The following is a 14,890-nucleotide window of genomic DNA, read 5'->3' as shown; positions in this document are numbered from 1 at the left end:
AAACATTCCTTCGTAGCGCGATATTATTTTATACAATCGCGTTAATTAATTGTTATACTTTAAAACATATTTTAAAAACTGACCTACCCACATGATTGCCTTTTGAACAGATTGCCTGAGATTGAATACATTCACTTACTTGAATATCCTTTACGATGTTTATGTGATCGTTCCGATAATTTTGGATTACCTCTGTGTCCCATGCGTCTTTGTAGGTTATGTTTTTATTTATATATTTTCTGCGTCAATCACGCGGTCATGTACCTCTGTACATCAATCAATATATTGCTGAAATAGAAGCAAACATGTTATTAGTATTGGAAAGGTATGGATAGTAACAAAGGAACGATACCGATTTCTTAATTGACATCCATTTTTTCTCGACCACGTTTTTTCCTATTGGTTTGTCCGTTTGGTGTTGTGGCCTAGGTTACTGGTGTCCGGTTCGAAGTGACCATCATGGAAAAGACTTCGATAATGGTTTGATGTAGTTTATTGAAATGTAAAATTTGCACGTGGTGGTTCAGCGGAGCGTACGGAACACAAGTTGTCCGAACGCCGTCTGCTCGCTGACTCTGTCGACCGTCGCGTATTTCCGCTTGGGCCGACACTAATGCCAACTCGTCAATAATGCCAATCGACAATCAGTTAATAAGACTGTTTGCCACACGTCATTACAAAAGTCGGAACAGTGACTATATGTTTGTATATATATTGAAAACTGTAGAACTATATAAATGGTCAAACACACTAACCCGGCGTTGACAGGGAATTTTTGTCTGGAAGTTTTCTAATCTTGGACTCAGAACCGTTCCAAAACACAGTAAAATAGTGTACCATGAGATAGTTTACTTAATTTGGTTGCTAAATTAGCGTGCTGTAATACAGTATATTATCGATATATGTATTTGGTGGTTCTATTCATGTATATTGAACGTCGTAGAATTGCATAGTGGACAAAAAGAACTTGCCCAGCGTTGCCAGGTAAGCGCTTTGATCCCGGGTTCCAAGCCCTTCCGAAACAGATATATGTATTGTGGGGTACCATCAGATAGTACAAATAACAAATTTAGCAGTTCTACATATTCATATGCTGAAAACTATGGAATTGCACAGCAAACAAACACACCTTCCCGGTATTGCGCGAGCTTTTTTATATGGAAGCCCTCCAATTCCGGGCTCCAAACACGTCTACGATATATGCAGATCAATCTGAAAGCCAGTACTGTATTTTATATTACAATAAATATATATGTATGCATGTCTTTGAGAAATAAAAATACATGTGTAAGTATATATGTACATATGTAGGTCCACAGAGAGAGGGGGGGATAATTTATACCCTAGTAAGACTTCTAGGAAAGGAGATTTATTTGGCAAAAGTTTCTAAGGTCATGTATACATATAAAGTAAGCCGTAAGGTGAATGTCACGTGACACCGTAAAAAATCTGGCCACGTCACGCACCATGCCAGAGTGCGTCAACGTAATAACCGTAAAACGACGATTTACAATGGTGAAAAATACCCCAGTGGCCCACACGCGACTGTCTCTCTGCAAATATTGGAATAGGATGAGTGTATGTACTCGAATGATTGGAATCGAAAAGTGAATGAAAATAGAATGCTTTTTTTTCGAGCCGGAAAACTGTCACTTCCGGTCGAGCCTAGCTCAAACAACCATTGTTTTTTTCTCGTTTATTTTTTTTTCGGAGAGTAGTAACTAATGGAGGATTAAATTGGGGTCCTCAAAGCTAAAATATCTACAGCTTATGTTTGTATGTATGTTGCATTCTATTTTACTAGGCAGTGAAGAGTGTTTTGCATGAAACAAGTGTTTCTGACCAAGGAATCAATTCTTTGGAGTGTCTGTATTGTTTCGGGTATCGAATATCTGTCTATTTCGAATATGTTTCTAAGACACTGAACCGATTACGATGGTTCAGTATTTGTTGTATACTGAATCTCTGAAAATACTCTTAATAATAATATTCGTAATAAGGATTTTACTGACGCGAAAGTATGAAGCGCCAGTGTGTAGTTAAGGAAATTTGTACGTTGGTAACCAACTTGCGCGCACGCATGCTAACCCTTACATTACGTGCCACTCATAACAATCCTACATATATATAAAAATCAATGTTTTTCTGTCTGTCTCGTATGCGTTCCTATACTTTACTATAATTTTGATTTTTAAATGCTTTTTACTATCATGAAATTATGTTTACAATACATCTTATATATATTTTAATAGCTACTGATCTACTGATCAATTTCTATTTTACAATTTAATTTAATTTGGTTTGGTAAAGCATAATAGGAAAAAGAGCTCAAAAACCTATTTTTACTTTAATTTAATTTGATTACTAAGTATTAATTTGAGACTGAAACATTCACTTATCGAAACGCATCGAGAAACGGGAACGGGAACGGCTATTTCATGCGTTATTGTACGATGGAACGATGGAACTCTCAGGATTTATTGTATGCATGTCCGGGAAGCTTACTGTGAAAAAAAATCGGCCAAAAACGGGAATGGAAACGGGAAAAACGGGAATGAGTGTCATTGCAACGCAATAATTTCAAATGTTTTCACGTCGCGACGAGCATTGTAAGGGTAAAATAAACAAATAATTGGATAATATCAAATGTGTTCGCTGTCTGTGTTTTTCCGACAAATAGAAACGGGAACGGGAACGGGAACGGGAACGGGAACGGGAACGGGAACGGGAACGGGAACGGGAACGGGAACGGGAACGGGAACAGGAACAGGCACGGGAACGGGAATTGCATGCGTTATTGTGGCATTGCAATGCATGCCGGGTTTAGCTAGTTTTATGATAGAAATTAATTAAAAATATCTCGCGATCATATTGTATTAGTATCAATCATTTGTGTTTCCACTGGCCACTTACATATAAACAAAAATCCAGGTGGGAAAACATTTTCGGAATAATTTAATATCTGAATAAAATTCATTTTCAATATTACAGGCAACTAAACAAAAAAAATCTTTTTGACTGTATTCCAATTAAAGGAAGCAATTGATCACATATACAAGAAGTCGTAAAATAATTGGAAATAAGGATTTTTCATAACGACATTTCACTCAAATGAAATAATATATTTTTAGTCACACCACAAGTCCTGGGAATCCCGAGAAAGATCCAAAGCTGCCTCTCGAGTTCTGAGAATTTAAAATTTCCGAGAATTCAGGAACACTACATACAACTCAAATACATATTATACGTTACAAAGATCGTTATTTGACAAATTACTATTATATCAAATATGATGACAATTTCTAGAAAAAAATGAGTATGCGGTAGAAAAAATCTTAAAATCTTTGTAGAAAGTAAAACCCTCACTCAAACTAAAAAATCATAATTCGGATTATCCGGTCCCGTACTCTCCAGCATTAGCCCGGATAATCGAGAGTACGCTGTATACATATTTTATTTAAAAATATTAATATTAATGATTTCTACACTTTTTATTGTTTAACCTTTAAAGGACAGAGTTTCGAGATCGAACAAGTGTCCCGAACCGGGGTATTTTTAATCAAAATACAGCTTTTCTCAATACAAATGGGTTCAATATATATCTTGTTAATCATTTTATTAGTTTTAGTCGTATAGCATGTTTTTAGCTATTTTTGTGCACATAGGTAAGGCCAACAGGCGACAGCATGACTCAATAGCCACGCGCCAAAAGCGATGAAAACAATAGCTTACGAAAATATAGCTGTCTCTTTCTCTCGCATTGATTCATCAATCAACAAGAATATGCAAGGGATCAGTCAAAAACATGACTTATCGCTACCGCCTTCATATCATACTTTGGAACGTAGAAATGTATAAATGTATTTTTTACGATGTACCCCTTTTCTAAATCATACTAAATCTATTAAAACTAATTTCTTGTAGTTCATTCTAGGAATACAAGAAATATAGGGTGTATACATACCTTTGAAAACCACATAGTTATTACGAAAAACTTAAAAATTTGGGCACTCGCATACCCCACTTCGGTGAGGTAGGGTTAAAAGTGTACATGTTTGTATATTTTAGATATATTTACTGTTTAACAAACCATAAGGAAGAGTAATATTTAAAAAAATATATGCATATTAAACTTGAAACCTGAATAAAAACGACATACCTAAATTAATTCAGAAGCATTTAAAATATTTTTAAATTAAACAATCAAATTTTTATATACGTAGTCTTCGAGTTTTTGATGGTAAATTTTAAAATGAAATAAAAATTTTATGGTTTGCATTGTTACGGTCAATATTGTATTTCTCAAACTATATATAGAGCACAATATCAGAAAAAAATTCACTATTCAATTGAATACCTCGAACGAAAACACGTTGAACGTTGAGGTAAGTTTTCCCAATAATCTACCTATGCGCAATAAAAATGTTTACTCGCCTTTTCGCATTTTACGAGAAATTTTCCTTAACGATCATATCCGCACCGCGTTCACATATCAACATCGGTAAAGCCTTTTTTTCCAAAGCCATAATTTTCTACGTACCATTTTTTATGTTATTAAATTTTGGTAAACAATCTCCAATGGAAAGAAAACACACTCGCGAAGTAACTACATTCTGAAGAAATTTATAACATGTATGTATGTACATATGTAGTACACGGAGTGTGATGAAAATACACTGAATCCACAAAATCAACGAAAACACCCTTTTGTAGTACCATTTTTTTAATAAAACTGATAAATTTTATAAAAGTAAGTCCATAGAATAAGTAACGATGAATATTTTCACAAATTGGTGGTAACAAATAGACTTCAAATGTTATCTATACAAACACAAGTTTTTATCAAATTACAGAATTTTTACAACAAAATGTCTATACCCTTCAGGTATAACACACAGATTATCTAAACGCAATCTGCTTTAGGTCATCGACTTTAGAGAGTCTTTAATTAATATTATGTATTAGATGTACTATGAGCATTTATAAGAATTGTATGTAAATAGATTTTGAGCTCTTTTTCCTATTATGCTGTACATTAACATTAGAATAATATAATACTATGATTAATAACAAAGTTAAATTAAAATTGTAAAATAGAAAATGATCAGTAGATCAGTAGCTATTAAAATAGATAGATGATGTATTGTGAACATAATTTCGTGAACATAAAAAATCAAATCAAATTACAGATGATCCAATGAAGTATTACAATATAAACTATGTAGATAAGTAGTTGAAATTTTTATAAAAATTAAAAAAAAAAGCTAATAGCTCAAAAATAAATAATTTTTTATTTATTTCTATTAATCCGAAATGATAAGATGATGTTGTAGCTTAAAGAAATTAAAAAGACAATTTGAAGTGATTTCAACGCATTTGAATCGTATATATTGCGGACAAACTAATCGGTGGCTGATTCGGTTTCCAGTTATTTTTGGATGATAAAAAAAAGGTTTTTGTCCGAATTGAAACTATTTTTCCAAAATTATATCTCTTTGAAATATGAATGTTTTTAAAATAAAAATAAAATTCAATGGAAACAAATTCACGTCGATTTCAATGTGACAAACAAAATATATGTAACATATATAACAATGTATGTATGATACAATAATATAATTCAACATATTTTTTATCATAAACGGAAAAAAATTAATGAAAAAACCTAAGCGTAACGTTTTATTACTGTACGAAAATCTTTTTTTCTTTATGTGTGCCGAAAAGTCTCAAGTTTTCCCAACAGAAAGGGAAAATTTCAGGTGTTCATTCAGCGCAAACAAAGCGCACACGATTCGACGAGCTTCGCCTTATTTTTTTGCGCACAACGAGAGCTTTTTGCGACTGAATGCCAACTGTTTTATTATTTATTTTTTCGGGTATACTTTCGGGTGGATATAAATGAAAATAAAAAGTATATTACGATTTCGGTCGAAGCCGGTTACGAAGCTCGGACACGTGGCGAAAGCGGAAGTTCCGGCCGCAGTATGAGGCCAACATAACCAACTGTCGAATATGCCTGGACAGTATAAACCTGAAACAAATACAAAAAAAAGTTGAAACAACATTTCAGAATAAAGCAGTAAATAATTAAAAAAATTAAATTCCGAGTTAAAGTCGATAGGTACCAAGTCAAGTATACAAGTATACAGTCAAGCGCACGCTGTACCAAATACTATAATGTGGCACGAAGAGTGCCCTTTGCTTAGTAGACTTTAATCGGTTTAAATATTCACCATTGAAAATGTTTTGTATAATAAATGTATAGTCTATTATATAATAATATAAAGCTTATCAAAGCAATACTTATTCGGAGTCCCCTTTGATTGTTTTAAGCTGCCTAATGAAGGGTACGCGACGATCAAAAGATTCGTGTATTATAAATAAGATTACGTTTTTACACTCGGAAAGCATATTCTTAAAGCAACCTATTCATGGAAATTTTATTCGTTTAATTAATTATTTGATCAAAGAGTTTTTTATTTGAAATACTTATACGTATTGTTGATATATTGCAATGAAAGTTGATCAGTTTATATTAAAAAAGTAAGTTGTTAGAGTGTTGAATGTCATAATTTGCATAGCACAATACAACATTATAATTAATTCGTGAGTTATTTTCGAAAGCAAAATCAAACCAATTAAACATTTTAATTCAATATACACAAAATCTGCGTGTGAAACGTTTCATTTAACGTACATATGTAATTATGTGCATATTTAGCACACGTTTCAAGGTCGTCGGTTAAAGGTTAGCAAATATTCTATTATTATAGTCCGAAAATCGAATAGTACATAAGTTTTGGAAGTTCTGAAAGGATCAAAATATTATATTATTAAAAGCTTAAGCCGAATTCTAATCCGTTACATCGAATTGAGTTCGAAAAAAAACAAGCCGGTTTAAAAAATATTCGAATACACAGATTTGAGAAACCCAGTCGTAACCAAACACTAAATTCGAACCTTTCAAAAGTGACTTTCAACCTTTCAATAACGCGAAAGCTAAACAAAACGAATTTGAATAACCATTCGACCTTTCGAAATCTTCAACTGAAACGTCTTTCGTCTAATACAAAACTTAATTAACCCATTGGAGCTTAGCTTTCGAATATATAATTTTTTATTTACATATTAGCTACAGTGACATTACAGAATACTCGTCACTGTGATCAGACATAATACAAATACTATATATAAAACAATTTGCGAGATATTCATATAATAATACATTTTTGAAATCATATTCAAATAGTGGTGACACAGTGATGGAGGATTGGCAAAATCTCATAGGAAACGATCGATTTGGAGTTAAAAATATCCAAGTCTGACCAATATCCAATATCCAAGCATTAAAGATTATACTCAAAATATATTATTTTTAATGGAAGTCAGCTCACGGGATCGAACCCGGCGACCACTCAGTGCTTAGTATCAACGCAACCACCGAGCCATTTTGCTAGCTATATTTATTTATTTATTTACAATTACGCCGAAGTGACATTACAGATTAGCTCCAAGTCGTCACTATGGCTATATGTAATTTTAATGTAATGTTTGAAATTGTTAGTACTTATGAATGTACAAAAAATTATCTAACCATTGTGTAGCCTGGTGTAATTCCTCTCATGGCACCTATGATTTAAATTTTCAACCTATATTTAATTTTATGTAATAAAATTAAATATAGGTTGAAATATATATAAAAACGGATGCGATGAAAGTATGTTTGTGCTGGATGCGTGGATACAGCCAATCAAAGTCAAGTGTCCGAGGAGACTCGGAGTAGCGGTGAACTGGGGGATGTGGAGCGTCTGACGTGTGCGACGTCAGGCCGAGCGACGGGAGCGTATACACATACACACATCCACGAAGCCATAATTTCAAACGGGTGAACGGATTGGATCGGTTAGCGTGTAATGCGCGCATTCAACTTTTACGATTAATACGTGCGCGCGCGTCTATAAATTACCTTACATTATATTTATATACTAGCTGAACCCAGCATGCGTTGAAATGCCATAATAAGGCATGCAATTCCCGTCCCCGGAAAAACGCAGGCAGCGAACGCATTTGAAATTATTGCATTGCAATGACACAATCATTCTCGTTTTTACCGTTTCCGTTCCCGTTTTTTCCCATTTTTTTTTCACAGTAATCTTCCCAGACGTGCATACAACAAATCATGAAAGTTCCATCGTAATCGGTTCAATGGTTTAGGAGCCTATTCGAGACACACACACAAACACACAGACATTCATTTTTATATATACATATATATATAGAAGATAACATATAACTTTATTTTAATTCGTGTATCAATTCCTTTCGGAAACCACCCGTTGAAATTTTAACTAGTTATATATTTTATTTTATTTTATTTTTACATACATACATATATGTATATATACCAGGAAGGCTTGACAGGAAGACCCCAATTCGCCTTCCTGGACAATTAATTACAAACAATGACGCATTTTATTATTACATAAATCACTGTACGTATTTCCAGAAGCTGAAGAACATGAAATAACAATTAATGAATCAATTAATTACAGAATTAATCCATTGAGACATGTATTGGTTTAAATTTTGTACACAATTTTTACAAATGATGTACACAATAAATACAGAAGATTTGTGACAACAGGAAAGATGAATTTTGAGGAACAGTTTCAACAATAATCATATAAAATTGCCAAACTTTGATAAGAAACGATCGATTTGGAGTCAAAAATACCCCCAAATCTAACCAACAGTATGGCGGATCAAATCCTCTGATCACTTGGTGCTAAACATGCACGCTACCATTAAGCCATACTGCTGGCTATTAAGCCATACTTCTAATATATCACCATACTGTTAGTATATCACCATACATATAATAGCGATGCGGTGCAAACGCCAGACAGACTGAACCACAGATTAACGACACGTGTACCTTATGCGTGCGCACTGCTCGCACTTACACTAAGCGAAATCTACCCGAAGTCCCGACATACCTACCCTGTATACGTTCTGTGCTTCTGATACTTTAGTTCCGAATTTTTCCTTATTAAATTATTAAAACCTCTCCAGAAAGATCCAACTCAATTTTAATAATTACCATTTTAATAATTGCATCTGTGCACATCGAAAGTTGAGAATTGCGTTTAAAGCAGCCATCCAGCTAATCTGTCTGGCGCTTTTCGATCGTTTGAACCAAACCCATATAGTATACATATATAAATATATGTATAAGGTGAGAATAAACACTCATCGCATCGATATTACAGTTTGCAAATACCTCATTGAAATTCCACATACGAAACAGACGAGGCGGTCATCGTTTTGGGATAGGATATCATCAGTCATTCTCGAAAGACGGACAAAAGAGAAAGGGGCCAAAATATCACGACAGATAAAAAGGAAAAAAATAGGGGAAGATAGAGATAAGATGGAGGCTGAAATATAAAAAAAACTGAAGGCGAAACGCAACCTGCAAAATAAAAGGCTTATTTTTATTACCTACCTCAATACGAGGGCGTAGCTCGTAAATATGTCGAAAATATACTCGAGGAAAACTTTTTTGTTTTCCCTCTCTTTAGAAAGTACGTACGAGTATATTTAAGGTTTCGAAATTTTCGTACGTCACCTTATAAAGCATATACTTATGTTGCAAGTACATCTCAATTTGAATATTTAATATAATATACATATATAAATGGAAAATATTGTAACGTATACTAAACAGAGCCGCCGAGTAACTGCGAGCGGATTAAGACGGGTAGACGTCCTGACAGACCGTGAGACCAGTGTAAGTGGTTTTAGGGATTAGCGAAAAGCTAAGTGCATGAAAGCTGAACAATGAGTGCACTTCTCATACCGTGGGAATACATATCCGAATACGTGACTATACAACAGGTAAACAGATTAGACGTCCTGAGAGATCTACCCCTTATAAGGCGGTACGTAGGCGATATCAAGTCATTCTGGATTGAACAGTGGCAATACGTGTATCTCCATAATCATCAATAAATGCTGTGAAACGACTGTTGGCCTTTTTCTTGGATCCTCCACCCACCCCTACGCAACACTGGTGTCAGAAGTGGGATCCAAGATGGGCCGTGGAACAAAGTCACCAGCGAAGGAAGAGAAGCTACAGCGAAGCCATCCTCGGGAGCTGTAGGAGAGAGTTCGAGCCATGGAGACACGAAACAAAAAAATGCAGTTTTCACTGCAACATACAGAATCGGTCATCACATATTCGGTTGTTGAATTGCAGTTATCACTGCAACTCGACTTTGACATTATCGGCGGTGGCCGCCGAGAATTCATCGGGATGACGGAAGGAGGTTACGAAACGGGAGGTTTCGTACAAGTGCTGCCGGGAGAGGACAACTTGGGGCGCTGTCAAGGGCAACATCGAGGAGCAGCATCCGGCAATTGCAGAGTCATCCAAAGGGCGACCGGGACGAGTGCAGTTCACCGGTCCACTTACGCCGCAAGTACCAAAAATTAGCGGCTGTTGGGGACGACGATCCACGGGAAAGCATCGTCGTCAGAAGAGGAGCGGAGAGCAGGAATGCGGAGGAGCAAGAATTCATCGGGATGACGGAGGGAGGTTACGAAACGGGAGGTTTCGTACAAGTGCTGCCGGGAGAGGACAACTTGAGGCGTTGTCAAGGGCAACATCGGAGAGCAGCATCCGGCAATTGCAGAGTCATCCAAAGGGCGACCGGGAAGAGGGCAGTTCGCCAATTCGCCGCAAGTAGCAAGAGTTAGCGGCTGTAGGTGACGTCGATCCACGGGAAAGCATCGTCGTCAGAAGAGGAGTGGAGATCGACTACAACTGAGAGATGTCGATTACAAGCCACTATTCCCTTCAACTGTTTGTTGACGGCAGATGTCAACAAACTGGAAAAAAATCTAATTGGAAACTAGTCGAGTCTAATTGGAAGAGTCAGAAAGTAAACGGATTGAAATGGAATTCAATCGGAACCATGCAACGGCAGAGAGGCATATTTATCAGATTGGATAAATGTGGGTTGGTCAGTCGGCGGAGTCAATCAAGTCACTTTTGGGAGGAAAGAGGCATCGCTTCAGAGGGAATGGCAACGGAAGCACGTTCTGGGTGGAACGTTGGTCTGCAGCAGGATGCTGGGCCACATGAGAGGAAGACGGGGCCACCGCAACAAATTTGGACGTTGGGGAAACGAGCGACTTGGATCAACCACGTGAGGGCATTTGAAACCGAAGAAACGCCAGATCGCGACTTCAACGAGAGAGAGCGGAACAATTGATATACGTCAACATCGAAAAAAATCTAGTTGGAAACTAGTGGAAACACGAGTACCTGAAAAAAATACATGGACAGTTGCAGCAGTGTTTAGATCATCTCGCAGATGTAACGGGAAAATACATCAGAAAGAAATAGATTTCAGTTGGGTCAATGGAACGGAAAAGAAGCACATTCAACAGAGTGGCAGACTGTTGGGTGCATATTTACCAAGGTCAATGGAACGGAAAAGAAACACAACCAGCAGAGTGGCAGACTGAGGTGTGCACATTTTCCAGGGTCAAGGGAACGGAAAAGAAGCACCACCAGCAGAGTGGCAGACTGAGGGGTGCACATTTTCCAGGGTCAACCGTCACTTTTGTGAGGATGGTGGCGATTCTTGTGGGACATGGCTTTGGAGCACGTTCTGGGTTGAACGTTGGTCTGCAGCAAGATGCTGGGCCACATGACAGAGGAACACTGGGCCACCGTAGCAAATTTGGACGATGGTGACACGAGAGACATGGACCAAGTCACTTTTGTGAGGATGGGAGCCATTCTTGTGGGACATGGCTTTGGAGCACGTTCTGGGTTGAACGTTGGTCTGCAGCAGGATGCTGGACCACATGACAGGAATACGGGGCTGCCATAGCAAATTTGGACTTTGGTGATACGAGCAACATGGACCAAACACGTGAGAAAATTTTGGACCGAAGAGCTGACAAAGAATGATTTCCAAATGTAAAACATCGGATGACTAATTTTAGGGGATTAGAAATATAACTGTAATTGTTTCCATTGTAAAGGTGACGTAAAGTGAAGTGTAATGAAAGTTTTATGTAATTGTTTCCATTGTAAAGGTGACGTAAATTGAAGTTTAACGAAAGTTAATGTAATTGTTTCCATTGTAAAGGTGACGTAAAATGAAGTGTAATGTAATTGTTTACATTGTAAAGGTGTCGTAAATTGAAGTTTAACGAAAGTTTTCATGTAATTGTTTCCATTGTAAAGGTGACGTAAATCGTAGTGTAACGAAATTTTAAATGTTTTTGTTTACATTGTAAAGGTGTCGTAAATTGAAGTTTAACGAAGGTTTAATGTAATTGTTTAAATTGTAAAGGTGACGTTAATCTAACTGTAACAGAATTTAAATTGTAAAGGTAACGTTAATGTAACGGTAATAGATTTTAAATGTCATTGTTTCCATTGTAACTGTAAAGATAACGACTGTAATGGTAAATGTAACTGTGACTGATATCGAAGATAAATGTAACTACTGCAGATTTATCAGTTATGATTTGTTGGTCAATCGGGACGATTTGACCTAAGTGGGGGGCAATGTAACGTATACTAAACAGAGCCGCCGAGTAACTGCGAGCGGATTAAGACGGGTAGACGTCCTGACAGACCGTGAGACCAGTGTAAGTGGTTTTAGGGATTAGCGAAAAGCTAAGTGCATGAAAGCTGAACAATGAGTGCACTTCTCATACCGTGGGAATACATATCCGAATACGTGACTATACTGTAGGTAAACAGATTAGACGTCCTGAGAGATCTACCCCTTATAAGGCGGTACGTAGGCGATATCAAGTCATTCTGGATTGAACAGTGGCAATACGTGTATCTCCATAATCATCAATAAATGCTGTGAAACGACTGTTGGCCTTTTTCTTGGATCCTCCACCCACCCCTACGCAACAATATTATAATATTATTTTGCGAAATATTCGGTCGCCTTGTTGGCAGACAGCCAATGTGAATTTTTAATAATGTATACAAAACCGGAAGAGATGCATACCACATAAATTACCTTGAAAGGAAAAACCTGAATTATAAACAGCATCTACAAACTTAAAATTCAAAAATGGACATACAATATCTGTGCATGAAGCCAACGGTATATGTACATATGTTCATTGAAAACTACAATAATAGCTTATATATAATTTGATGGTTGTACCTCCTGCACGCACAGTCCTTTATCGGATGGCTCCTATTCCAAGAGCTATCCGAATTCTTAATTAAATCATTGCTGCTGTGCCTGAATGTGATATTTTCCACCTCAGTGAGCGTATGTTATCTGAGATTTTTTTACGTATTGGTCTGGTAGTCTGCGCTCATCATTATTTTCATAATTGGATGTAATGTATAAATGGATGTAATGTACGGATTTATTGTATTTGCGACTGGTTCTTATATATTGGCTGTAGATGCAAGACATATTGTTTTTTTATTATTAATATAAATGTATTTTTGTCTGTAATATATATTTGTGACATAGAGGGTAGGTATGATTTTTGCCAATTTGCTGGATGAACCGTTTCAATAATGAAATCATATAAATTGGCAAACTCTGATAAGAAACGATCGACTTGGAGTCACAAATATCCAAGTCTGACCAGCAGCATTAAAGATTAGCACGGGATCGAACCCGGTAACCTCTCGGTGCTAAACATAAACGCAACCACCGAGCCATACCGCTGGCTATATATATGAACATATGTATGTATATATAAGTTTTTTCTCATTTAATTGTATATTTTCGACCATTAGTATTACGGACTGAGTAATGCCATAACGGTCCAAAGTTAACTAAAATAAATAAATATCAGCACGAAGGTTTCCAACTTGGAGAAGACGATTCAATCGAACCAATTTTGGCACCCTCCCAGTCAGTGCCGGTTTTAGGGGGGGGCTAGGTCGGGTAGCACCGTAGGGTGCCAAATAAGTTAGCTCGATGAGTCAAAAGCGCTTTTAAATTTAAAATTAGAGCGCCAAAGGTGAAATTTTTTTCTAAGGGTGTTTTTGATTTTTGAAGGATGATTTTTGCCAATTTGATGGAGGAGCCGTTACTTCAATGAAATCAGATAAATTGGCAAACTGTGATAAGAAACGATCGACATGGAGTCACAAATATCCAAGTCTGACCAGCAGCATTAAATATCAGCACAGGATCGAACCCGGTAGCCTCTCAGTGCTAAACATAAACGCAACCACCGAGCCATACTGCTGGCTATATATATGAACATATGTATGTATATATAATTTTTTTCTCATCTCATTGTATAGTTTCGACCATTAGTATTACGGACTCTTGTAATGCCATAACGGTCCAAAGTTAACTAAAATAAATAAATATCAGCACGAAGGTTTCCAACTTGGAGAAGACGATTCAATCGAACCAATTTTGGAACCCTCCCAGTCAGTGCCGGTTTTAGGGGGGGGCTGGGTCGGTAGCGCCGTAGGGTGCCAAATAAGTTAGCTCGATGAGTCAAAAGCGCTTTTAAATTTAAAATTAGAGCGCCAAAATCCATACAAAATTTAAGATTAGAGCGCAAAAGGCGACATTTTTTCTAAGGGTGTTTTTGATTTTTGAAGGATGATTTTTGCCAATTTGATGGAGGAGCCGTTACTTCAATGAAATCAGATAAATTGGCAAACTGTGATAAGAAACGATCGACTTGGAGTCACAAATGTCCAAGTCTGACCAGCAGTATTAAAGATTAGCACGGGATCTAACCCGGTAGCCTATCGGTGCAAAACATAAATGCAACCAACGAGCCTCACTGCTGGATATGTACATATATGAATTTGAAATCACGCAATATTATAAAAAAAACTGACACTGATTTATGTGAT

At 36.6% G+C, this 14,890-nt stretch overlaps 1 protein-coding gene across 8 annotated transcripts in view; it reads right to left on the bottom strand.

The window, feature by feature from the left end:
• Dh31-R (Diuretic hormone 31 Receptor) overlaps positions 1-14,890 on the bottom strand; it is a 220,007-nt gene that overhangs the window by 59,034 nt on the left and 146,083 nt on the right. For all 8 annotated transcript variants that reach the window (XM_077443479.1, XM_077443476.1, XM_077443478.1 and 5 more), the window contains one exon: positions 5,921-6,031. In XM_077443479.1, the coding sequence (XP_077299605.1) occupies positions 5,921-6,031 (111 nt within the window). The remainder of the gene's footprint in view (positions 1-5,920; positions 6,032-14,890) is intronic.

This window comes from Arctopsyche grandis, chromosome 12 (assembly GCF_051622035.1).
Source record: "Arctopsyche grandis isolate Sample6627 chromosome 12, ASM5162203v2, whole genome shotgun sequence".
Classification (NCBI taxonomy): Eukaryota; Metazoa; Arthropoda; class Insecta; order Trichoptera; family Hydropsychidae; genus Arctopsyche; species Arctopsyche grandis.
The sequence above is the reverse complement of the archived record's forward strand: the minus strand, read 5'-3'. Positions and strand labels throughout refer to the sequence as shown.